This window comes from Colletotrichum truncatum, assembly GCF_014235925.2.
Source record: "Colletotrichum truncatum strain CMES1059 chromosome Unknown Contig_0010, whole genome shotgun sequence".
Classification (NCBI taxonomy): domain Eukaryota; kingdom Fungi; phylum Ascomycota; class Sordariomycetes; order Glomerellales; family Glomerellaceae; genus Colletotrichum; species Colletotrichum truncatum.
The window spans coordinates 469,029-485,633 of NW_027222407.1; the positions used below are offsets into that span (position 1 = coordinate 469,029).

Sequence of the window (16,605 nt, forward strand, 5' to 3'; positions counted from 1 at the left end):
CACAATCACCTGTTGTGCAACCTCTCAAAAAACATCTGAGAAACCCAAAGCACCACTATCCGACATCCCGCGGTTGCGTTTTGTCTTTGTGTGTTCCTTCGGTCCACTCGGTCGGCTAGTCCGGGCTATGACATTATCACTTTTTAACGACTAGCACCTAATCTCGCTCTCCTCCCACTCTTATTGAACGTGTCACGGCAAACACCAGCAAAATGACACCGCATCACGAGCCCTTCAAGTCCCTCGCGCCCGTCACCTGGGCGGCGGTCACGGAAGAAGACCCCAAAGCCTTCCTCGCAAATGTCTTTTCTGATGCCCAAACAATCATCAACTCAATTCCCGCCCCTGAGCCCGTCAAGCAGGCAACGACAGGTCGTGCCCGCTCGCAAACCGACCCTCCCCATCCCGTCGCTGACCTAAACCATGCCGTCTCCCAGCAGCGCCAGTCCGCCGCTGCACTCAGCCTATCGCGTGATCTATCAAAGGAATGGAAGGAGGTGAAAGTCAACCCTAGAGACAACCCGCTCGCGATCAATGTTTACAAGCTCGCTGCCAAAGACGGCAAGGGCAGCTGGTTCGCACGGCGGAGCGTTCACGACGGCCTGACCTATGAGAAATGGAAGCTCGGGCTCGAGAGGGAATTCGCCGAGTCCATGAAGGTACAGAGCGGGCCCGGAGCCGGCGCAATTCGTGGTATTGGCGCGGACAAAAGAGTAGTGCACCAGGTTGTCGATGGCGCGGGGAAGATGCAAGGTGAGCTCGCCCATGTCAACCATCCGTAGTTGCTTGTGTGCCCTGTTGGCTGACGGTGGCCTTTCCGCAGTGTTTCAATTGTCAGCGCAGTTCCCGGGCCCGACCGCTCCGAGAGACTTTGTAACCCTGCTCCTTACTTCCGAGTTCTCCGGCAACGCCCCCGTGGAAGAAGGCCGAAAGAGGCCTCTGCGATCATTCATGATTGTGTCGAAGCCATGCGTACACCCCGAATGCGCTGAGCGGCAAGGCTACATCAGAGGCCAGTATGAGTCGATAGAGATCATCCGCGAGATCCCATCCGATAAGCCATCAATCACCCGCGCAAGGTCATCTATTGACCTTAGTCACGACAGCCCAAAAGAAAGGCAGGCTGTAGCCGAATCAATGGGAAGAGAAGCAGTATTGAGAGCAGCCAAAAAGTCGGCGGAAGGGGAGGGCGGTCGGCAACGTGGAACATCCGTAGACAGCGCCCCCGCGAGAGACGATGCCGGACATAACGATGATGGAGCTGAGGAGGAATCAACGACATCGATTGAATGGCTTATGGTTACTCGCAGCGACCCCGGCGGAAACGTGCCTCGGTTCTTGATTGATCGTGGTACCCCAGGTGGAATTATCGGTGACGCTGGAAAATTCATCAAGTGGGTGACGGCCAAGGCTTCAGAAGACTTTGCGTCTTCAGATACCGAGCAGGAGGAGTCAAAGGAGGCGGCCAAAGAAGCCGAATTAGAAAAGGCTACCTCTCCAACCGAGATTGCCAAGGAGCCAACATCCAATCTGGTGCCTGATGCATCGGTACAGGATGATACAAATCCGCCAACCAGCAATGGTCTTTACGGTATTATCTCAGGCGCATTCGGGATGGCCGGCTCCGTGGTGGCAAGCCGCTTGCCGAACGGCCTGCCCGGCATGTTTCAAGCACCGAGCACTAACGGCTCGATAGCTGAAGAAGATGAAGACGAGGACGAGTCTAATGAGAGCGATACTTCATCCATCCGAAGCTTCGCCTCTGCTGTTGAGAAGACGGACGAGGGTGAGGCCGTCACTCCCCCTGACGTGCCACAGCCTGACGCCATGTCTCTGAACTCGTCCGGCTCCGGCGCGGGGTCCCTGAGCAAGAGTACTTCATCGCATCACGAGCGGGAGCTCAAGAAGCTCCAAGACCGTCGAAGGAAAATGCAGGAGAAGATCAATAAGATGCAGGAACGCATGTCTAGCAAGCGTGCCGAGGATTCTCAGCGCGATTCGGCACAGTTGGCCAAGCTGCGCGAGAAACACGATAAGGAGATTGCAAAGCAGGAAGAAAAGTACAAGCGCGAGCTGAAACGGCTTGAGGAGCGACGGGAGCACGATGAACGCAAGGCCGAAGAACGGCGTCGAAAACAGGCTGAGAAGGAAGAGAAGGGAAACATGGCCATGGAGCTCGAGCGAGTCAAGGCCGAGCGTGACGTCGCGTTGAAGCAAATTGAGATTCTCAAGGGACAGATTGGAGAGCTGCAGAGCCAGAACACCATGCTGGTGGCCAAGATGGGCCGCATGGGTGGCTTGAAGAGGGAGGATTCTGCGGCATGGAGCACGGCCGGCGAGAGGGTGCCCCAAAGCGTCTCAAACTAGGGCCTGAGTAGTCTTGGGATGTCGTTCGCCCTCAGGCGCAGATAATCGGATTCTCGAAGTCGAATTGTTATATCGCATGGACTGGATACCCGGCTTGTTACCCTCGAGGCGGAAGACGAGACATGATTTTTGTTTATACTACGAAGCATTGAATGGCGTCGGGCGTCTTAGCCTTTCTTTTTTTTCAATTATCAAACCATCGGTTGTTTCTTCTTGTTCCATGTTCCGTTGTTTCAATCTAGAAGCATTGTACACGAAGCATTTTCAAAAAAAAAAACAAAAGGTCAACTTTTAGCTCTATTGAAAATCTATATCCAGCTTTTTTTTCTTCTTTATTTCCATCTAATAGTAAGAAACAAAGAAACTATATCGTAGCCATCTCATGCAATAACCCGTGAAGTCTACCGCCCTCCCCAACACTCCTCAACTCGGCCAACTTCTTCGTCACCTCGGACCCGGCGCTCGTCTTGGCCAGCGCCGTCGCGCAGAGCACGATGCGTGCGCAGACGGCGTAGACATCCGGCTTCGACGTCCATCCCAGCGGCCCGTCGTCGGTGTGTACCTCCCTCGCAAGCTTGAGGAGGGCGTCGAGGCCGTCCGAGGTCCACTGTGCCAGTTTCTCGCCGTCCGCGTCGGTAGACCGTTCGAATACGGCGGTCCAGCGGTACGACTCGCGGACTTCGTCGATGAAGAGGTTTTGTTCTTCGACGGCGAACAAGGAGTCGTCGAAGCGGAGGGACTCGGTCAGTTGCGCCTCTGCAGCGGTCCAGGCGTCGGCTCGCGCTTGGCCCGTAAGACGGGATAACAGGAGGGCGTGGAACGCCGGCGCGGAGCGGTACTTTGTCGAGATGTAGGTCAGCAGGCGGGATGCGGCATCCATGGACGCCAACGACTGCGAGAAAATGTGCTTGGCCGAGACGGCGGCCAGGTCGCGGACTTCGTAGTCGTCGTCGTTCAGCGCGTCGTAGAGGGCGACGAGGGCCGGTAGTAGCGATGCGTCGGCGTCGGGGTTGTCTCTCTGTGATGCGACGGAGAAGAACGACGCCAGCGACGCTACCGCTGCGATGCGTGTGTCGAAGGGGCTTGAATCCTCGCCTGCTGACGACATCATTCTGCCCCATCCCCGGAGACCCGAGGCCTCGGCGGCGCCACGGGAGACGAGGGCTGCCATCAGTGGGCCGCTGACGCGGATTACGGCGTTGGAGAGGTTGGGGTTCATCGCCTTTGAGGACGCGTCTTGCCAGAGAGAGACGAGGCTCTCGGAGGTTGGGAGAAGGTCGGCACGGTTCGACGAGAGGACGAGGTCGAGCGTCTCTGCGAGGTTGTTCAGGGCGGCGGCACGGGAGTCTGGGTGCGATGTCGAGAGGGCTAGGTCGGTGTACAGGTGGGAGTAGGACGCAGCTTCCTCGGGGGAGAGACGGGGGTGTCGGATCGAGGCGAGGGTCTCGAGGGTTGTGATTGTTGCCTCGACACTTGTCCCGCTCGTGGAGAGTAGTGTCTCGCGGAGAGAGGAAGCGGCGGGGTTGATGTGTACCGCGCTTATTGCCAGCTGGGTGCGGAGGAGGGCACTTTGCGGCGGTTGAGCGATAGAGGCGGGTGTGGATTGGGGGCTGGTGAGGTTGAAGAGGGAGATGAGGTTCTGAACTTCGAGGTAGGCTGCGCGGATGTCGGGGCAGTCCTTGAAGGATGACACGGCGTTGGCCTCGAGGCTCTGGAGGATGGAGGCGAGGCGAGGGAGGGCCAGCGAGAATTTCTGGGGGGAAACGTCCGAGAGTCTCTCAAAGACGGCCTTGACTGTGAGGAGGCTGCCGTGGAGGCGGTTGTTGCGGTTTGAAGAGTCGGACGACAGGGCGTCCTGGATGATCTTCTCTGCGGCGCTAGGCCAGTCTTCGTCGCGGAGCAGAAACGAGCACAGAGCTCGCGCAGCCATTTCCCGGACGTGCCAGACAGGGCTTCCGAGATAGCCCGTGACGAGTTCGTAGAGTTCATCGCGCGAGGCTTTCGGAGGACCGGCGCGGCGGATGATGTCCAGTGCTGGGAAAACGGACTCGGCCGCAATCGTGCTTGTGCTGGGTTTCATGACCTCGCGGCCGGAACGGAGGAGGTTGAGCAAAACGTTCGGGAGAATGGGGTACTTGTGGTACTGGAGGCGCGTCGTTCTCCCATCCCAGCCTGCCTCGAGAGTGGCCTTGCTCTCGTTCGTGCCGAAGAGGTTATCCAGGAGACTGCGCAGGAAGAGGAGACCGCAGTTTCGAATGGCCCACACCTCGGACTTGAGGCTGCCGGCTGCCAGTTCTAGACACTGCGGGATATGCGGAGCAGATTTACCGAGTTGAGTGATCAAAGAGCTTTTGAACGTGTCCTTGAGGCAGTTGAGGGCGTGGACTTGAGGGAGCTTGGAGCCGTCTGTTTCCGAGACGCGGGCTTCCTTGCGGGCAATTGTGACAAGCTCATCGATGACATGATCGAAGGAAGGCTTTGCTGCGTCCGCGGACAAGATACCTGTGATCATTGCTGGGATACCGGCAGATCTACGGGTTGTGGATGCCTGAGCAAAGATGCACTCCTTAGTGCCCTGGTACCAGACATCGAGAAGTGTTTTATCGCCCTCCTGGCCAGCCTTGGGGTCGTCGAGACGTTTGACCAGTTGACAACAAGTAGCAAATGAGAGAGACACGGTGTTGAAAGCACCACGGTGTCTCAGGTTGGAGAGCTGGTCAAAGGTAAGAGATCCGACAGCGGTGAAGAGCTCAGTCGAAGGACGCAGGATTCCCTGCACAGGCTTGGATTTGAGCGGCAGAACCATGACGCGCATGAGATTGCTGGACTCGTGAATGGCGCGGAAACTGTAACTCAGAAGGTCCTTCGTGTCGAGTCCCTCGAAATCTTCCAGCTCCTGAGGCAAGTGGCCTTCCGGAGAGTCGTCACAGAGGATGTCCCTAACGGCGGCCCAAATGCGTTGACAGCATTTCACAATCCGGTTCTGGAGATTTGTCATCGCCTCAACTTCAGCCTCGGAAAACTTCATCTCAGTAGTGGCTTGCCAGATGTAGCGAAGAGAGGCGAAGTAGCCGTGGACAGGCGCCTCCAGAACGGCATTTCCCAGATCAGCTTCGGCAAGTGAGAGTTTGCTCTCGAGCACATCCACTAATTTCGCAATGTGTGCGATTTGCGCATCTCTGCCGTCGTAGAATCTGAATAGAAGCTCGTTTGTCCTAGCCACACCATCTGCATGGTCAGCACGGGCAGTCCTTCCTGCGACATCTTCGGCCCTCGTTAATAACTCCTCCAGAGTAGATGATACTCCCCTTGTTCCCACGAGGCATTTGAAGCGCTTGTCTGAGAACAAGCTCTTCAACACGGAAGTACTGGCATCTCGCACATCATCAAAGGGATCCATGATGAGATCCAGGAGGGTTCGAGTCCACCTTCCGTCAAAGTGGCTGAAGAACAGAGCGTCGTCCTCTTCGGTCTCCCATGTCTTGGCAGGGTCGAACTCGAGCTTCAGGATGTAAGTGACTGCCTTTAATGACGTAAAGTGTCGCTGGAATGAAGCAGTGGGAATCAATTCCGATCGCAAGAAGCGAAGGTACCATGTCAAGAAATCCTCGTGATGCCTCAAGCTTTCACGTAGCTTGTCTTCCGGCCAGAACAGAATGTTGGTCCGATGGTTTGCCTGCTTCGCAGGTTTAGGGGCGGGCTTAGGCTTCCCCTCAGCAGGCGCCAGTAGTGCCTTCGCAGCGTTGAGCCGAGCCAAGCTCTTTTGCAAGATGAAGATGGCACCACGGTTCCTCTTGAACATATCCTTCAGTTTACTGAGCACTTCCATGCGGAACTTCGCATCTGATTCTGAGAAGTACGCTGGCAGATGGGACTGCAAGAGACGAAGAGCCGCCGGTGAATAGGGTCTCGTCGTTGACGGAGATGCGATAATGAGTGACAAGGCGAGGGACCGAAGGTCGTGTGAAGGGTGAGAGAGTACTTGTTGCAGCACAGCCTCCTCCAGCACTACTGATGAGGGATCCTGAATGATAGCACCTGAGATAACCTTCATTAACGACAATCACTTCGGGAAGCAGTTCACATACCAGGTTCTTCAACCATGCCGACCTTCTTTCCCACCTCCAACACAGCAAGGTTGAGCTGCGCCAACGTATCCAACTCAACACCAGATTCGGAGGCAGACCAAGAGCTGTTGATCTGCTGCAGAATCTGGACCGCGTCCTTGCGGTCATCCTTGAAAAGGGGGAGAAAAATATATGTCTTGACGCCTTCAAGCAAAGACGGCGCCTCATTGATAGCAGATTGCACACAGCGGAGCCAGGCCTTGACAGTGAACTGCTCAATGTCCGCAGCTGAAGGGTTATTCAGGGACCTTTGTCGCAAAGCACGGAAGATAGTCACGATAAACTTGCCTGTAATTGGGCAGACATAATGCATAGTCATCCAAGCAAGCATTTGTCTAAAGAAATCTTGCCAGAGCGCAATTTCTGAATCCCAGCTACATGAAGGCTGCGTTCGTTTGTAACTTTCGGCAATGTCCTCAACAGTAAAAGCCTTGGAAGTTAAGGAGTCCATAGCCTTCAGTGACGACTTCACTAAAGGCTTGGAAGACTGTGGTCCAATGATGGAGATAAGCGTGTCAAGGATGGTCGTCTTGACCATCTCAGCAACGGCCTGGTCGGGGTTGCGCCGCATAAGCGACGGCAGCAGGTCCAGAACCAACTTCATAGACCGGTGCTGCTCTGTCTCGTTCCATTTGATGAAGAAGTTAAACAGGCCCAGACTGGGCTCTTTAGAGAAGGCCCATTCTTGTATGGCTGGCTTGCTGGACTTGGAGCTTTGCTCGACAAACCCGCACAATTTCACGCACGAATTGCCCGAGACACCCTTTGGCTGGGCCGCCAGGGATAGAAGATGGTCAAACACATCTTGCGCAGTTCTAGAGGGGCAAACTGTCAATTGAGTCCTACGATGAAAACAAAAATGAAAAAGAACAAAAAAAGTTTTAGGGATGCAAAATGCTTCTTACGATGACCATGACTCGGCCGGTTGTTCTTCGACCCATTTGAGCAAGTCGCTGGGGTTGACGAAACTCTCGTACTTGGGGACAGTATCTTGCTTCATCGCGATCTCATAATGGAGGGGCACGGCGAGTGAGTAAGTTGAATGAGGGGCACAGAACCAAAGTACTGGCCAAAAGAGTGACAGGGGTGTTGATCCTCAGTGTGTTAGTGGCGATAAAGGCGTGTACCCAGTCCGAGATTTGGTTTTTCCCCTTGGATCTTACATAAAATGCCAATGCAAGATGAATCACGGAATGATTGAATGCTGTACCGCGTAGTGACATGCAATGAATTTTCACCGAGGGGCACAGGTAATTGGGCGGGCTCGACTTGGCCGACGGCGTAAGACTCATTCTGGAGGTACCTTTTCGAGTGGCGGCAGCCAATCGCCTACGACTTCTGGAACGACGTGTGCACGGATCACACCCACACGCCAACCCCTCTGCCCTAATTAAAAGGAAGCCGCCCCGCCAAAACTTTTCGACTTTTCCTTCTTTTTTCGATCATCACCCAATTTCCATCAACATCTACCGTAAGCACCAGATTCCTGGGAGATATCGCCAAGATGTCGAAAATTACGGTCGCCAACGTCCGCGCTCAGGTCGCCGAGCTCCTCGAGTACTCCCTCGAGACCAAGAAGCGTAACTTCCTTGTTAGTGTTCTCCCGGTCGGCCACGGAAATTTTTCCATTCGCCATCACAGGTGATTTGAGGAAATCAATTCGTGTCGCCCAACGTCCTCTTTCAACCACCTTCGCTAATGTCCACCACAGGAGTCTGTCGAGCTTCAGATCGGCCTCAAGAACTATGATCCCCAGCGTGACAAGCGTTTCTCCGGCACTGTCCGCCTGCCGATCATCCCCCGTCCCAACATGAGCATCTGCATTCTTGGTGACCAGCACGATATCGACCGTGCCAAGCACGGTGGTGTTGACGCCATGTCCGCCGACGATCTCAAGAAGCTCAACAAGAACAAGAAGCTGATCAAGAAGCTTGCTCGCAAGTACGACGCCTTCGTCGCTTCCGAGACTCTGATCAAGCAGATCCCCCGTCTCTTGGGTCCTGGTCTGTCCAAGGGTATGTTGAACCACTCTTGAAAGATTTTCGAGACAAGGGCAATCGCTAACAGTCGCACAGCCGGCAAGTTCCCCACCCCCGTCTCCCACGCCGACGACCTTACTGGCAAGATCAACGAGGTCAAGTCCACCATCAAGTTCCAGCTGAAGAAGGTTCTCTGCATGGGTGTCGCCGTCGGCAACGTTGGCATGACCCAGGAGGAGCTCATCGCCAACATCATGTTGGCCATCAACTACCTGGTCTCCCTTCTGAAGAAGGGCTGGCAGAACGTTGGCAGCCTTACCATCAAGGCTACCATGTCTCCCCCCAAGCGCCTCTACTAAGCGCGTCGTCAATTTTCTACGGCGCCTGTGGTAGAGTACCGCTGGGGTTGCGATCTCACGCGCTTGTAATGAATGCCTGAGAACGCCGAACCTGGACGGAAAAAGCAGTACGGGCAATCATAGAAAGCTCTGCGCTCGGATTAGGAGCCGGTCAATATACTATTCTCCTTCTCCGAATTATTTTTTTGCCATCTGAAATGTGAATACGTAAATAAACAGTTGATAAGACCATCCAGTCCCTGCTTACCGCCTGCCTGCTGGGAGGTACAACATAAGGTATTCAGCATAGAAGAAAGTACAGAGCTAGCTGTTGAGATACTGAGGCATTCAGCAAACTCCGCGTTCAGTCGCGCAGTCCCAAACAATCAGTAAAGTTTTGGTTCGCTGCAAAGATAGCAGCCGCACGCTTGGCAGTGTCGTCGGCTTTGGTGTTCAGCTTGCGAGGAATCTTCCAGAGCCGAACATTCATCCCATTCTCGTGGAACTTTTCGATCTCCGAGAGCAGCATTTCCCATAAGTCCCGGTTCTTAACAGGCTTACCGGTGCTCAAAACCCACCCTCTGCGCATCCACGAACGTGCCCAGGAGGTAGCGCCATTGACAACATAGGTCGAGTCTGTTGCGATGACTAGGCTTCTGAATCCCTCAACAGGCCAAAAGCGGAACCGCAAAGCGGCGATGACGGCGCGCAGTTCGGCACGGTTGCTCGTATGATGGTATAGCTTACCATCAGGTCCGCATTCCTCAAGGCGGAAGCCAAAGCATCCCGTGTCCGTGCTGGAAGTTGCAGGCTTAAAAACGACGCCACACCCGGCGCGAGCGGCGAACGTGCCGTTGTTGGAACAGGCTCCATCGGTGTAGATGAGTATTTCAAGTGGATCGCACCGGTTGGTAAAGCGCTTCGAGGAAGGGTCGTGAGAGAAAAGAGCCTGCGGAGACTGATTGAATATATTGTTCATATAGAACTCGCTTGGGAAAACGGTACCGCTGGCTTTCCTTGACGCAATCCTCGGAATCCTCAGGATTCTCAGCGGCGGAATCGTACCCTCATCATTTGAGCTCTTAGAGTCCCCATCACTGTAGGTTTTTATGATTTTAAAAGCGTCGATCAAGGCAGGGTAGTCGGCCATGTCGCCGCCTTTCTCGGCCGAGTTGTTTTGTCCCTGGTGAGGATCACGTCCCTGTCGTCTGGACTCGCTCTTCTCTTCCTCGTCGTCATTGTCACTTGATTCAAGAGCAAGGCTGAAATCAAGACAGCATCGGCCACAGACAACCTTTCGATGGAGTGCGCAAAAAGGCAAGAATTGCCCATTTGGTAACTCCACGTGATCAATCTCTGGCCGTACCATTTTCCAATATCAAGGATTTAATAGTCGAGCAAAACGAAAAGAACAAAGGTCGCACAGAAAATAGAATTCAGAGTTTATCGAGTATGGGTGTCATTTGTAGGAGGGGGGGGGGGGGCGGGGAACCTGCAAAACAAACGGATCAATACCTCCCTTGATCTGATGCGACCTTTTGTCCACCAAACGACCTTTCGCTTTTACGGAACCTTACTGGTGAGAAGTTCATGCAGTTTGCCGGTTGCAATTCAGGTGTAGCGGTACCTGGCGCCCAAACCAAACAAAAAATGTTGCCCTGTCAACATACGAATGCATCTGAGTATAAAGTCTTTGAGACGACTGCTAAATCCCTTCTCTAGAAGAAATGGTTTTTGGTACATTGGTCCCTTGATATCATTTCTCCAGTGAAGGATCTGTTCAAGGGGGATTCGCAGTGATGCCCTTGATACGGTGCGGTAGCAGGCAGCATCCCTTGTCTGAGGTTTCCTTTTTTTGTCTTGGCGACCAGTACTATAGCACTTGAAGCGTACTTTCGTAATTGATTCCGTGGACTCATTGCCAGGCTGAAGTACAAATGTAGGTATCGACAGGTGGTTGGCAAAGCCCATTTCTCCGTTTGCTCTGCGGCAACTCTAGACTCGCCTTGGCTTCTCCAAGCATTGCTGCAAATATCAAACGCTGGTCGCGATTGTTGTCTGACGAGAAGCACCTCGGCACATTGAGTATGTTAAGTTCGATGTGAAGATCTGGTAGACGGACACAACATCACTTATATGAGCATGGCGCGTAAAACAGGTTGTAATTCATTCCCATCTAGAAGGATGGTGGGTATCTATCTAACGTATTTGCTCATGAATCGTCGGTGGAAGTCTGAGCGAAGGAGGTCCTGTTTCCATGTTAGCATAATCGTCATCTTATCCCTGCGCGGCAAAACTCACATTGATGAACTCTTTGCTCTTTCCCTTGTCTTCTGTGCCTCTCGCCTGGTTCTTGAAAACGACATCGTCGTCCCACCGCCGCTTCATGTTAAAGTCGGGCTTGTTGAGCAGGGGATTTCCCAGTGCAATGTCCCGCTCTCTCTCCTCCTCCTCGGCCTTGGCCCTCTCTCTTTCTTCACGCTCCCTCTTCTCGGCCCTCTCACGCCGAATCTTCTCCATCTCACGTTGCAGCTCTGCCTCCTCATCATCGCTGTCTTCGTCACTGTCGCTGTCGTCATCCTCTTCTTCGTCGTCTTCTGAATCGGCATCTATGTCTCTTGACTCCTCCAGTATCCTTCGCCGCTTCGCTTCAAAATCTTCTTCGCCGTCCGCTTGTGATCCCGCCTCAAGAGCGCGCTTCACGCCGCTGGCAGGCGCCTCATCGTCATCTGGGGAGGCGGAGGGAGGTGCGCCACCGTTCTTCTTGGAGAAGTGAGCGGCCTCAGCGGCGAGAAGCTCGGCTCTCAGGTCGCGGGGTTCATCGTCAGCTTCGCCGCCCTGGCCGGCCTGGCGGAACTTGAGCTGGGTGTGTGCAGGCAGGAGGCGTTGATGGTAGGCCGGGCCACGGAGCGCTTCTTTGCCTCGAGCCTATAACAAGTCATTAGCAGAGGAACATCGGCGGAGAAGACAAAGATGTAGAACATACCGGATCAAAGGTGGGACGGTGAGCGGTGGTCATCTTGACGTGCTGTGTTGGGGCGCAAAAATAATGTTGGAAATGTTGAAGTTGGTTGGAAACTAGACGTGATTGGGACCTTCTCCAAATGCACTCCTGCGCGCGCAGGTTGCTGACGGGTCCGGGTTGCAGGGGTGCGACAGGAACTAACCTGGAAGGCTTCCACCGCCTGGCAGAATTTTTGCAAGCGCCCCACCAATGCGATTGACTTCACTAAACACCTTCACTAAAACTAGAGAGGGCTCTGAATCTGAGCATATGAGACGGCTCTTTGCAGCAATCGTTCAACCGCAAAGATGCCCAGAGAAGCCGAGCCGTCAGCAAATGAGAAGGCTTTTGTCACACAAGCTCTCAAGGACAACTTGAGACTTGATGGCCGGGAATTCGACCAATACCGAAAAGTTCAACTCACTTTTGGCGATGAGTATGGAGTGGCCAACGTAGAGTTGGGTAAGACGAGGTAAGAAAAAAATCATGTCATACTCATTTAACAATATAGGCAACCTTACTAATTTACCTCATAGAGTTCTCGTCAAAGTCTCAGCTGAAGTCACAGTCCCGTACTCGGATCGTCCCTTTGAGGGCATTTTCCAAATCTCTACTGAGCTGAGCCCCATGGCATCACCCGCCTTCGAGGTCAATCGCCCAACCGAGGTTGAGGTCTTGCTCTCCCGTCTCCTAGAGAAGACGATCCGCCGCTCAGGCGCCCTCGACACCGAGTCACTGTGTCTTGTCGCCGGCCAAAAGGTCTGGTCCGTCCGCGCCGACGTCCACGTCCTTTCCCACGATGGCAACATTGTCGACGCGGCCTGCGTTGCCGTCGTTGCCGCTCTCCGCCACTTTCGCAAGCCCGATACTAGCAACGAGGGCGAGTCGCTCACCATCTTCACGCCAGCCGAGCGCGAGCCGGTGCCCCTGAGTTGGCTCCACAGCCCCTTCTGCGTAACCTTCAGCTATTACGGTGACGAGGGTGAGATCACACTTGTTGACGCCAACTGGCTTGAGGAACAGCTACGGACGAGTAGTATGACGGTCGGCCTGAACAAGCACGGAGAGATTAGCCAGATCTCCAAACTTGGAGGAACCCCAGTGGAGGCGGTGACGTTGCTGCACTGCGGTAATGTGGCGCTACAGAAGGTCAAGGAATTCTCGACGTTGGTAGACGAGAAGCTAGCGGAAGACGCGAAGCGGAGGGACAAGGGTGGCCTCATATCAGAGCTTTTGTCTGCGGAGAACGACAGAGTAGTAGATGCATAAATTGTCATAGCCGACAAAAAAATTGTAAAATGATACCCAGCCATATACGCTCCGCCCAACATCATACTCACAGTGAAGATCCTCTTCCTGGGGGTACTCTTCCTCCTCTTGGGGGTTCCAACTCCATCAACGCCGTTCTAATGACCCTCTGCATGAAAAATAATCCCTTGTAAACCCAATCCCCCGTGCGACCGCAGTTACCGCATCACCGGTGGCCTTGACTCCTTATTCCACTTCACACGCGACCTTACCCACTCCACCGCCTCCTTCACGCCGGTACCCGTGAGGGCACTCACGGGTAACACTCTCGAGTCGCGGATACTGCTCGCCTTATCACCCTCAAACACCTTCTTCACCAGTCCCTCCTTGATCCTCACTACCTCGACGCAGTCCTCGCGATCCTGTTTATTGGCTAGCACCAGAACGGGCACGCCTTCCGTCTCGGAATGCTGTAGCACATCCTCTAGCACCAAGCGGCACTCCTCCAGGCGATCTGAGTTATCGTGCTCGAGGTTACCGTCGCCGATATCTGTCGAGTCAATGATGAAGACAATGGCATGCGCCGAGGCGTAATAGCTCTGCCACAATCGACGCAGGGAGTGCTGCCCGCCCACGTCCCAGATCTTCAGGTACATGTCCGGCAGCGTGATGGTCGAAACATTCTGGCCGACGGTCGGCACCGTCTTGAGCTTCGGGTCTGGGTGCGACGGCAGGAAAATAGACTTGACCTGCTCGTGGAAGGTCGTCTTACCAGCGTTGTCGAGGCCGAGGAGGATGACAGAGTATTCTGCGCAAAGGAAGGGAGCGGGTTAGCGGAGGCGGGGAACATATCTGGCATGTTTCATATGCGCGAACCTTCTTTGCTGGTGGCCAAGAGGTATAGACCCTTTGCGAGGTGATACATGACGGGCAACGGTCGCTTGCGAACAAGCTGGTCGCGGTAGTGGGGGAGTGCGACGGTTTTGGACGTTATCAGCGTCGGGGGTTTGATGGCGGCGGGATGTGGATGATTTGAGGTGAATGGAGCTTGACAGGAGCTGATGCTGGAGCTTGGTGCTGCCTTCCGGCACTGACACGCTGGCCGTAGCGTCGGTGGTGGGGGGCCCTGCAGGGGTTTCAGGGGACTTTCAGTTGGCGGCTCTTCAGCCCTATGCTGCTGTCACGCGTGAGAACCCGGAGAGTCGTCTGATTGTCGACGTCCATTGCACGGAGCTGCAATTCTTAACTTTTAGTATTGATATACATAATTTCCAGATGTAGCAATGTCAGGAATCCTCCTTTTTATCCCTGACGTTCTACATCACTGAAAAGGTCAATGTTAAACCGACAATTTGAGTTGCAGCAAAATTCCTTAATTTCAGGCAAGTGTACAGCCCGTCCAACGTTCACAGGAGGCTTACTGATGCTGTTTGCTATAATAAGCATGACTTAGTGGTCATAACGTATGAGTTCTGGGCATTTATATTCTTCCGCTTCTATCACTCATGTCTATCCATACTCCTGCCCCAGTTACTCCAGACCCTGCACATCACATCTTAGGGATCGTGGTCGCGTAACCCTCAACCACAGCAGTCATTAGACGGTTTGCAATCGCAGTAGGAGGAGGCAACCTGAGGCCACCCTCCTTGTAACCCTCAGGGGCTGACTCTCCAAGCCCGCTTGTGCCGTTCTTCAGTGCGTCCCGGACAACATCAAAGGGGAACCACTGGGCGTCCTCCAGCTCAGGGTCGTTTCCGAGATCAATGGTCTCTCCGTCAGGGAGGGCCTGAGCAATGGCACCGATCATCAAGCTTGCAGGGTACGGCCAAGGTTGGCTCGAGTGGATAACGACTCTGCCAACTCTAACGCCGCTCTCCTCCAAAACCTCACGGCGGACTGACTCCTCGATGGACTCACCGGGCTCAATGAAGCCCGCGAGAGTGCTGTACCAGTGAGGAGGCCATCTCTTCTGACGACCCAGAAGCACCTTCTGGCCATCGGCGGAGATCACAGCAGCGATCATAGTAGGGTCTGTCCTGGGGAAGCTAATGTTGGAAACACCGCCACGAGTGTGGCACTCGGGTCTGTCACGGGGAGTTTCAGATCCAGCAAGATCGGTGGAAGGGCAAAGCCTCTTGTAGCCGGTGTTACCGGACAACGTGGGCTGTCCGCAGCCAGCGCAGAACTTGTTACGGTAGTTCCAGTCGGCAAGCGACCGGGCCTGGGCATAAATACCAGCTATGAATGATCATCAGTATGCGGCCATCACAAGATATCACATGACAACTTACCAGCGTCAGGCTCGAGGGTAATATGCCTGGTGCCTTGAAGGAAGTTGTTGCCCTTCTTCGCCTGGGCCTCGATGAGTTCGTTGGCAGCGTCGGCATATGAGCCCTTAGGAGTCACATCAATAGCGAACCAAGGCCGGCCCTGAAGGCCCTTGTACTGGAAGGGCACTTTGGCGCCCTCTTCAAGACCGAGGAAGATGATGAGAGGTCGAGTGACACTCGAGTCATAGTTCTTGATGAGATCCTCCTCAGACGGCCCGAACGGATCCTCCGAGGTCAAGGGCTTGATGTCATCAAAAGACACAAACGACAGCTTTGAGGGCGCACTGGTTAAGGGGCTGAGGTCCTTGAGGAGCATGAAGTTGGTCTCTTTTGCCTGAAATGCCGCTCTGATGAACGTGTGGTCGGTACGCAGCCATCCAACGCGGTTGAGAGCGCTGCCGGCGAAGTAATTGACGGTCTCCCGTCCAAATTTACGGGACAGCATTGAGTCGGGATGGTCGACGGGGGCGGGGAGATTGGGGACTTGAGAACCCATACCGAGACTCTTTTGGCAGCGGTGAAGCTATCGCGGAATTACCGGGTAGAAGACGTTTCAAGGGATCGGCACCTGTGCCAAAAATACAATGAGAGATTACAGTTATCGCGACAACCGACGTCAAACTTTTTTGAACAAGGAACGTGTCGAGACAAATATCTTTTGGGTTGGCCCAAAATGCGTAATATTGACAAGATGTGTAGTGGTGGCGGGCTGGCCCGCTGATTAATCAGTTTGAGGAGCGACACAGATGGGGGGGGGCCCAAAGCGATAGATGGATGGAGCCGTCACTGTGAATCACGAGTCGCCGCTGAGCTCCGATAAATGGAGCTTCCGGAGATCCCCTGTTAGAGCAGCCGTGCGGGATGAGAGACACTGGGTTGCGGGCCGAACACTACCCGGAGTTGTTGCGGCATTCGGGTTGAGGTTGCATGCCCGCCCGCCTTCCAAATAGCTGTCAACACTTCGTGATTGGACTTTAATATTGCGAGCCGATTTCAGAGAGAGTCTTCATCTAAGTAGGCGACATTGCAATAGCACTTGCGACAGCTCAGATTTCAAGTGAGATGAGGTGCTTAAGCTTAACTCCACTCCGACTTGGCCCCCCCCCCCCCCCCCCGAAATCGCGCCCAGAAATTTGGTAACGGGATGCTGCCGAGGCAAATAGGTTGGCATAAAACTTCAAGGCTCTTAGTCATCTCCCCCACTACCCATTG

General features: G+C 54.2%; 8 protein-coding genes across 8 annotated transcripts; 3 read left to right on the forward strand and 5 right to left on the reverse strand.

The window, feature by feature from the left end:
• Positions 1-212: 212 nt before the first annotated feature.
• On the forward strand, positions 213-2,367 carry CTRU02_213593 (uncharacterized protein; the record flags this gene model as incomplete). Its single annotated transcript, XM_036730071.1, has 2 exons — positions 213-753; positions 824-2,367. The coding sequence occupies 2 exons, from the start codon at positions 213-215 to the stop codon at positions 2,365-2,367; spliced, it is 2,085 nt and encodes a 694-aa protein (XP_036578332.1).
• Positions 2,368-2,731: 364 nt separating this feature from the next.
• On the reverse strand, positions 2,732-7,494 carry CTRU02_213594 (HEAT repeat protein; the record flags this gene model as incomplete). The annotated part of the gene is made up of 3 exons (XM_036730070.1): positions 2,732-6,405; positions 6,456-7,309; positions 7,400-7,494. 3 exons carry the CDS (start codon positions 7,492-7,494, stop codon positions 2,732-2,734), a joined length of 4,623 nt encoding a protein of 1,540 aa, XP_036578331.1.
• A 504-nt stretch (positions 7,495-7,998) lies between these two features.
• On the forward strand, positions 7,999-8,832 carry CTRU02_213595 (60S ribosomal protein uL1; the record flags this gene model as incomplete). The annotated part of the gene is made up of 3 exons (XM_036730069.1): positions 7,999-8,085; positions 8,206-8,509; positions 8,570-8,832. 3 exons carry the CDS (start codon positions 7,999-8,001, stop codon positions 8,830-8,832), a joined length of 654 nt encoding a protein of 217 aa, XP_036578330.1.
• A 343-nt stretch (positions 8,833-9,175) lies between these two features.
• CTRU02_213596 (RNase H domain protein) lies at positions 9,176-10,180 on the reverse strand (the record flags this gene model as incomplete). The annotated part of the gene is made up of 1 exon (XM_070206090.1): positions 9,176-10,180. The coding sequence occupies one exon, from the start codon at positions 10,178-10,180 to the stop codon at positions 9,176-9,178; it is 1,005 nt and encodes a 334-aa protein (XP_070060122.1).
• An 826-nt stretch (positions 10,181-11,006) lies between these two features.
• On the reverse strand, positions 11,007-11,830 carry CTRU02_213597 (Cwf15/Cwc15 cell cycle control protein; the record flags this gene model as incomplete). The annotated part of the gene is made up of 3 exons (XM_036730068.2): positions 11,007-11,060; positions 11,113-11,739; positions 11,798-11,830. The coding sequence occupies 3 exons, from the start codon at positions 11,828-11,830 to the stop codon at positions 11,007-11,009; spliced, it is 714 nt and encodes a 237-aa protein (XP_036578329.2).
• Positions 11,831-12,123: 293 nt separating this feature from the next.
• CTRU02_213598 (3' exoribonuclease family protein) lies at positions 12,124-13,084 on the forward strand (the record flags this gene model as incomplete). Its single annotated transcript, XM_036730067.1, has 2 exons — positions 12,124-12,287; positions 12,352-13,084. 2 exons carry the CDS (start codon positions 12,124-12,126, stop codon positions 13,082-13,084), a joined length of 897 nt encoding a protein of 298 aa, XP_036578328.1.
• A 197-nt stretch (positions 13,085-13,281) lies between these two features.
• Positions 13,282-13,988, reverse strand: CTRU02_213599 (ADP-ribosylation factor family protein; the record flags this gene model as incomplete). Its single annotated transcript, XM_070206091.1, has 2 exons — positions 13,282-13,871; positions 13,940-13,988. 2 exons carry the CDS (start codon positions 13,986-13,988, stop codon positions 13,282-13,284), a joined length of 639 nt encoding a protein of 212 aa, XP_070060123.1.
• Positions 13,989-14,612: 624 nt separating this feature from the next.
• Positions 14,613-15,889, reverse strand: CTRU02_213600 (nadh pyrophosphatase; the record flags this gene model as incomplete). Its single annotated transcript, XM_036730066.2, has 2 exons — positions 14,613-15,301; positions 15,355-15,889. 2 exons carry the CDS (start codon positions 15,887-15,889, stop codon positions 14,613-14,615), a joined length of 1,224 nt encoding a protein of 407 aa, XP_036578327.2.
• Positions 15,890-16,605: the final 716 nt, after the last annotated feature.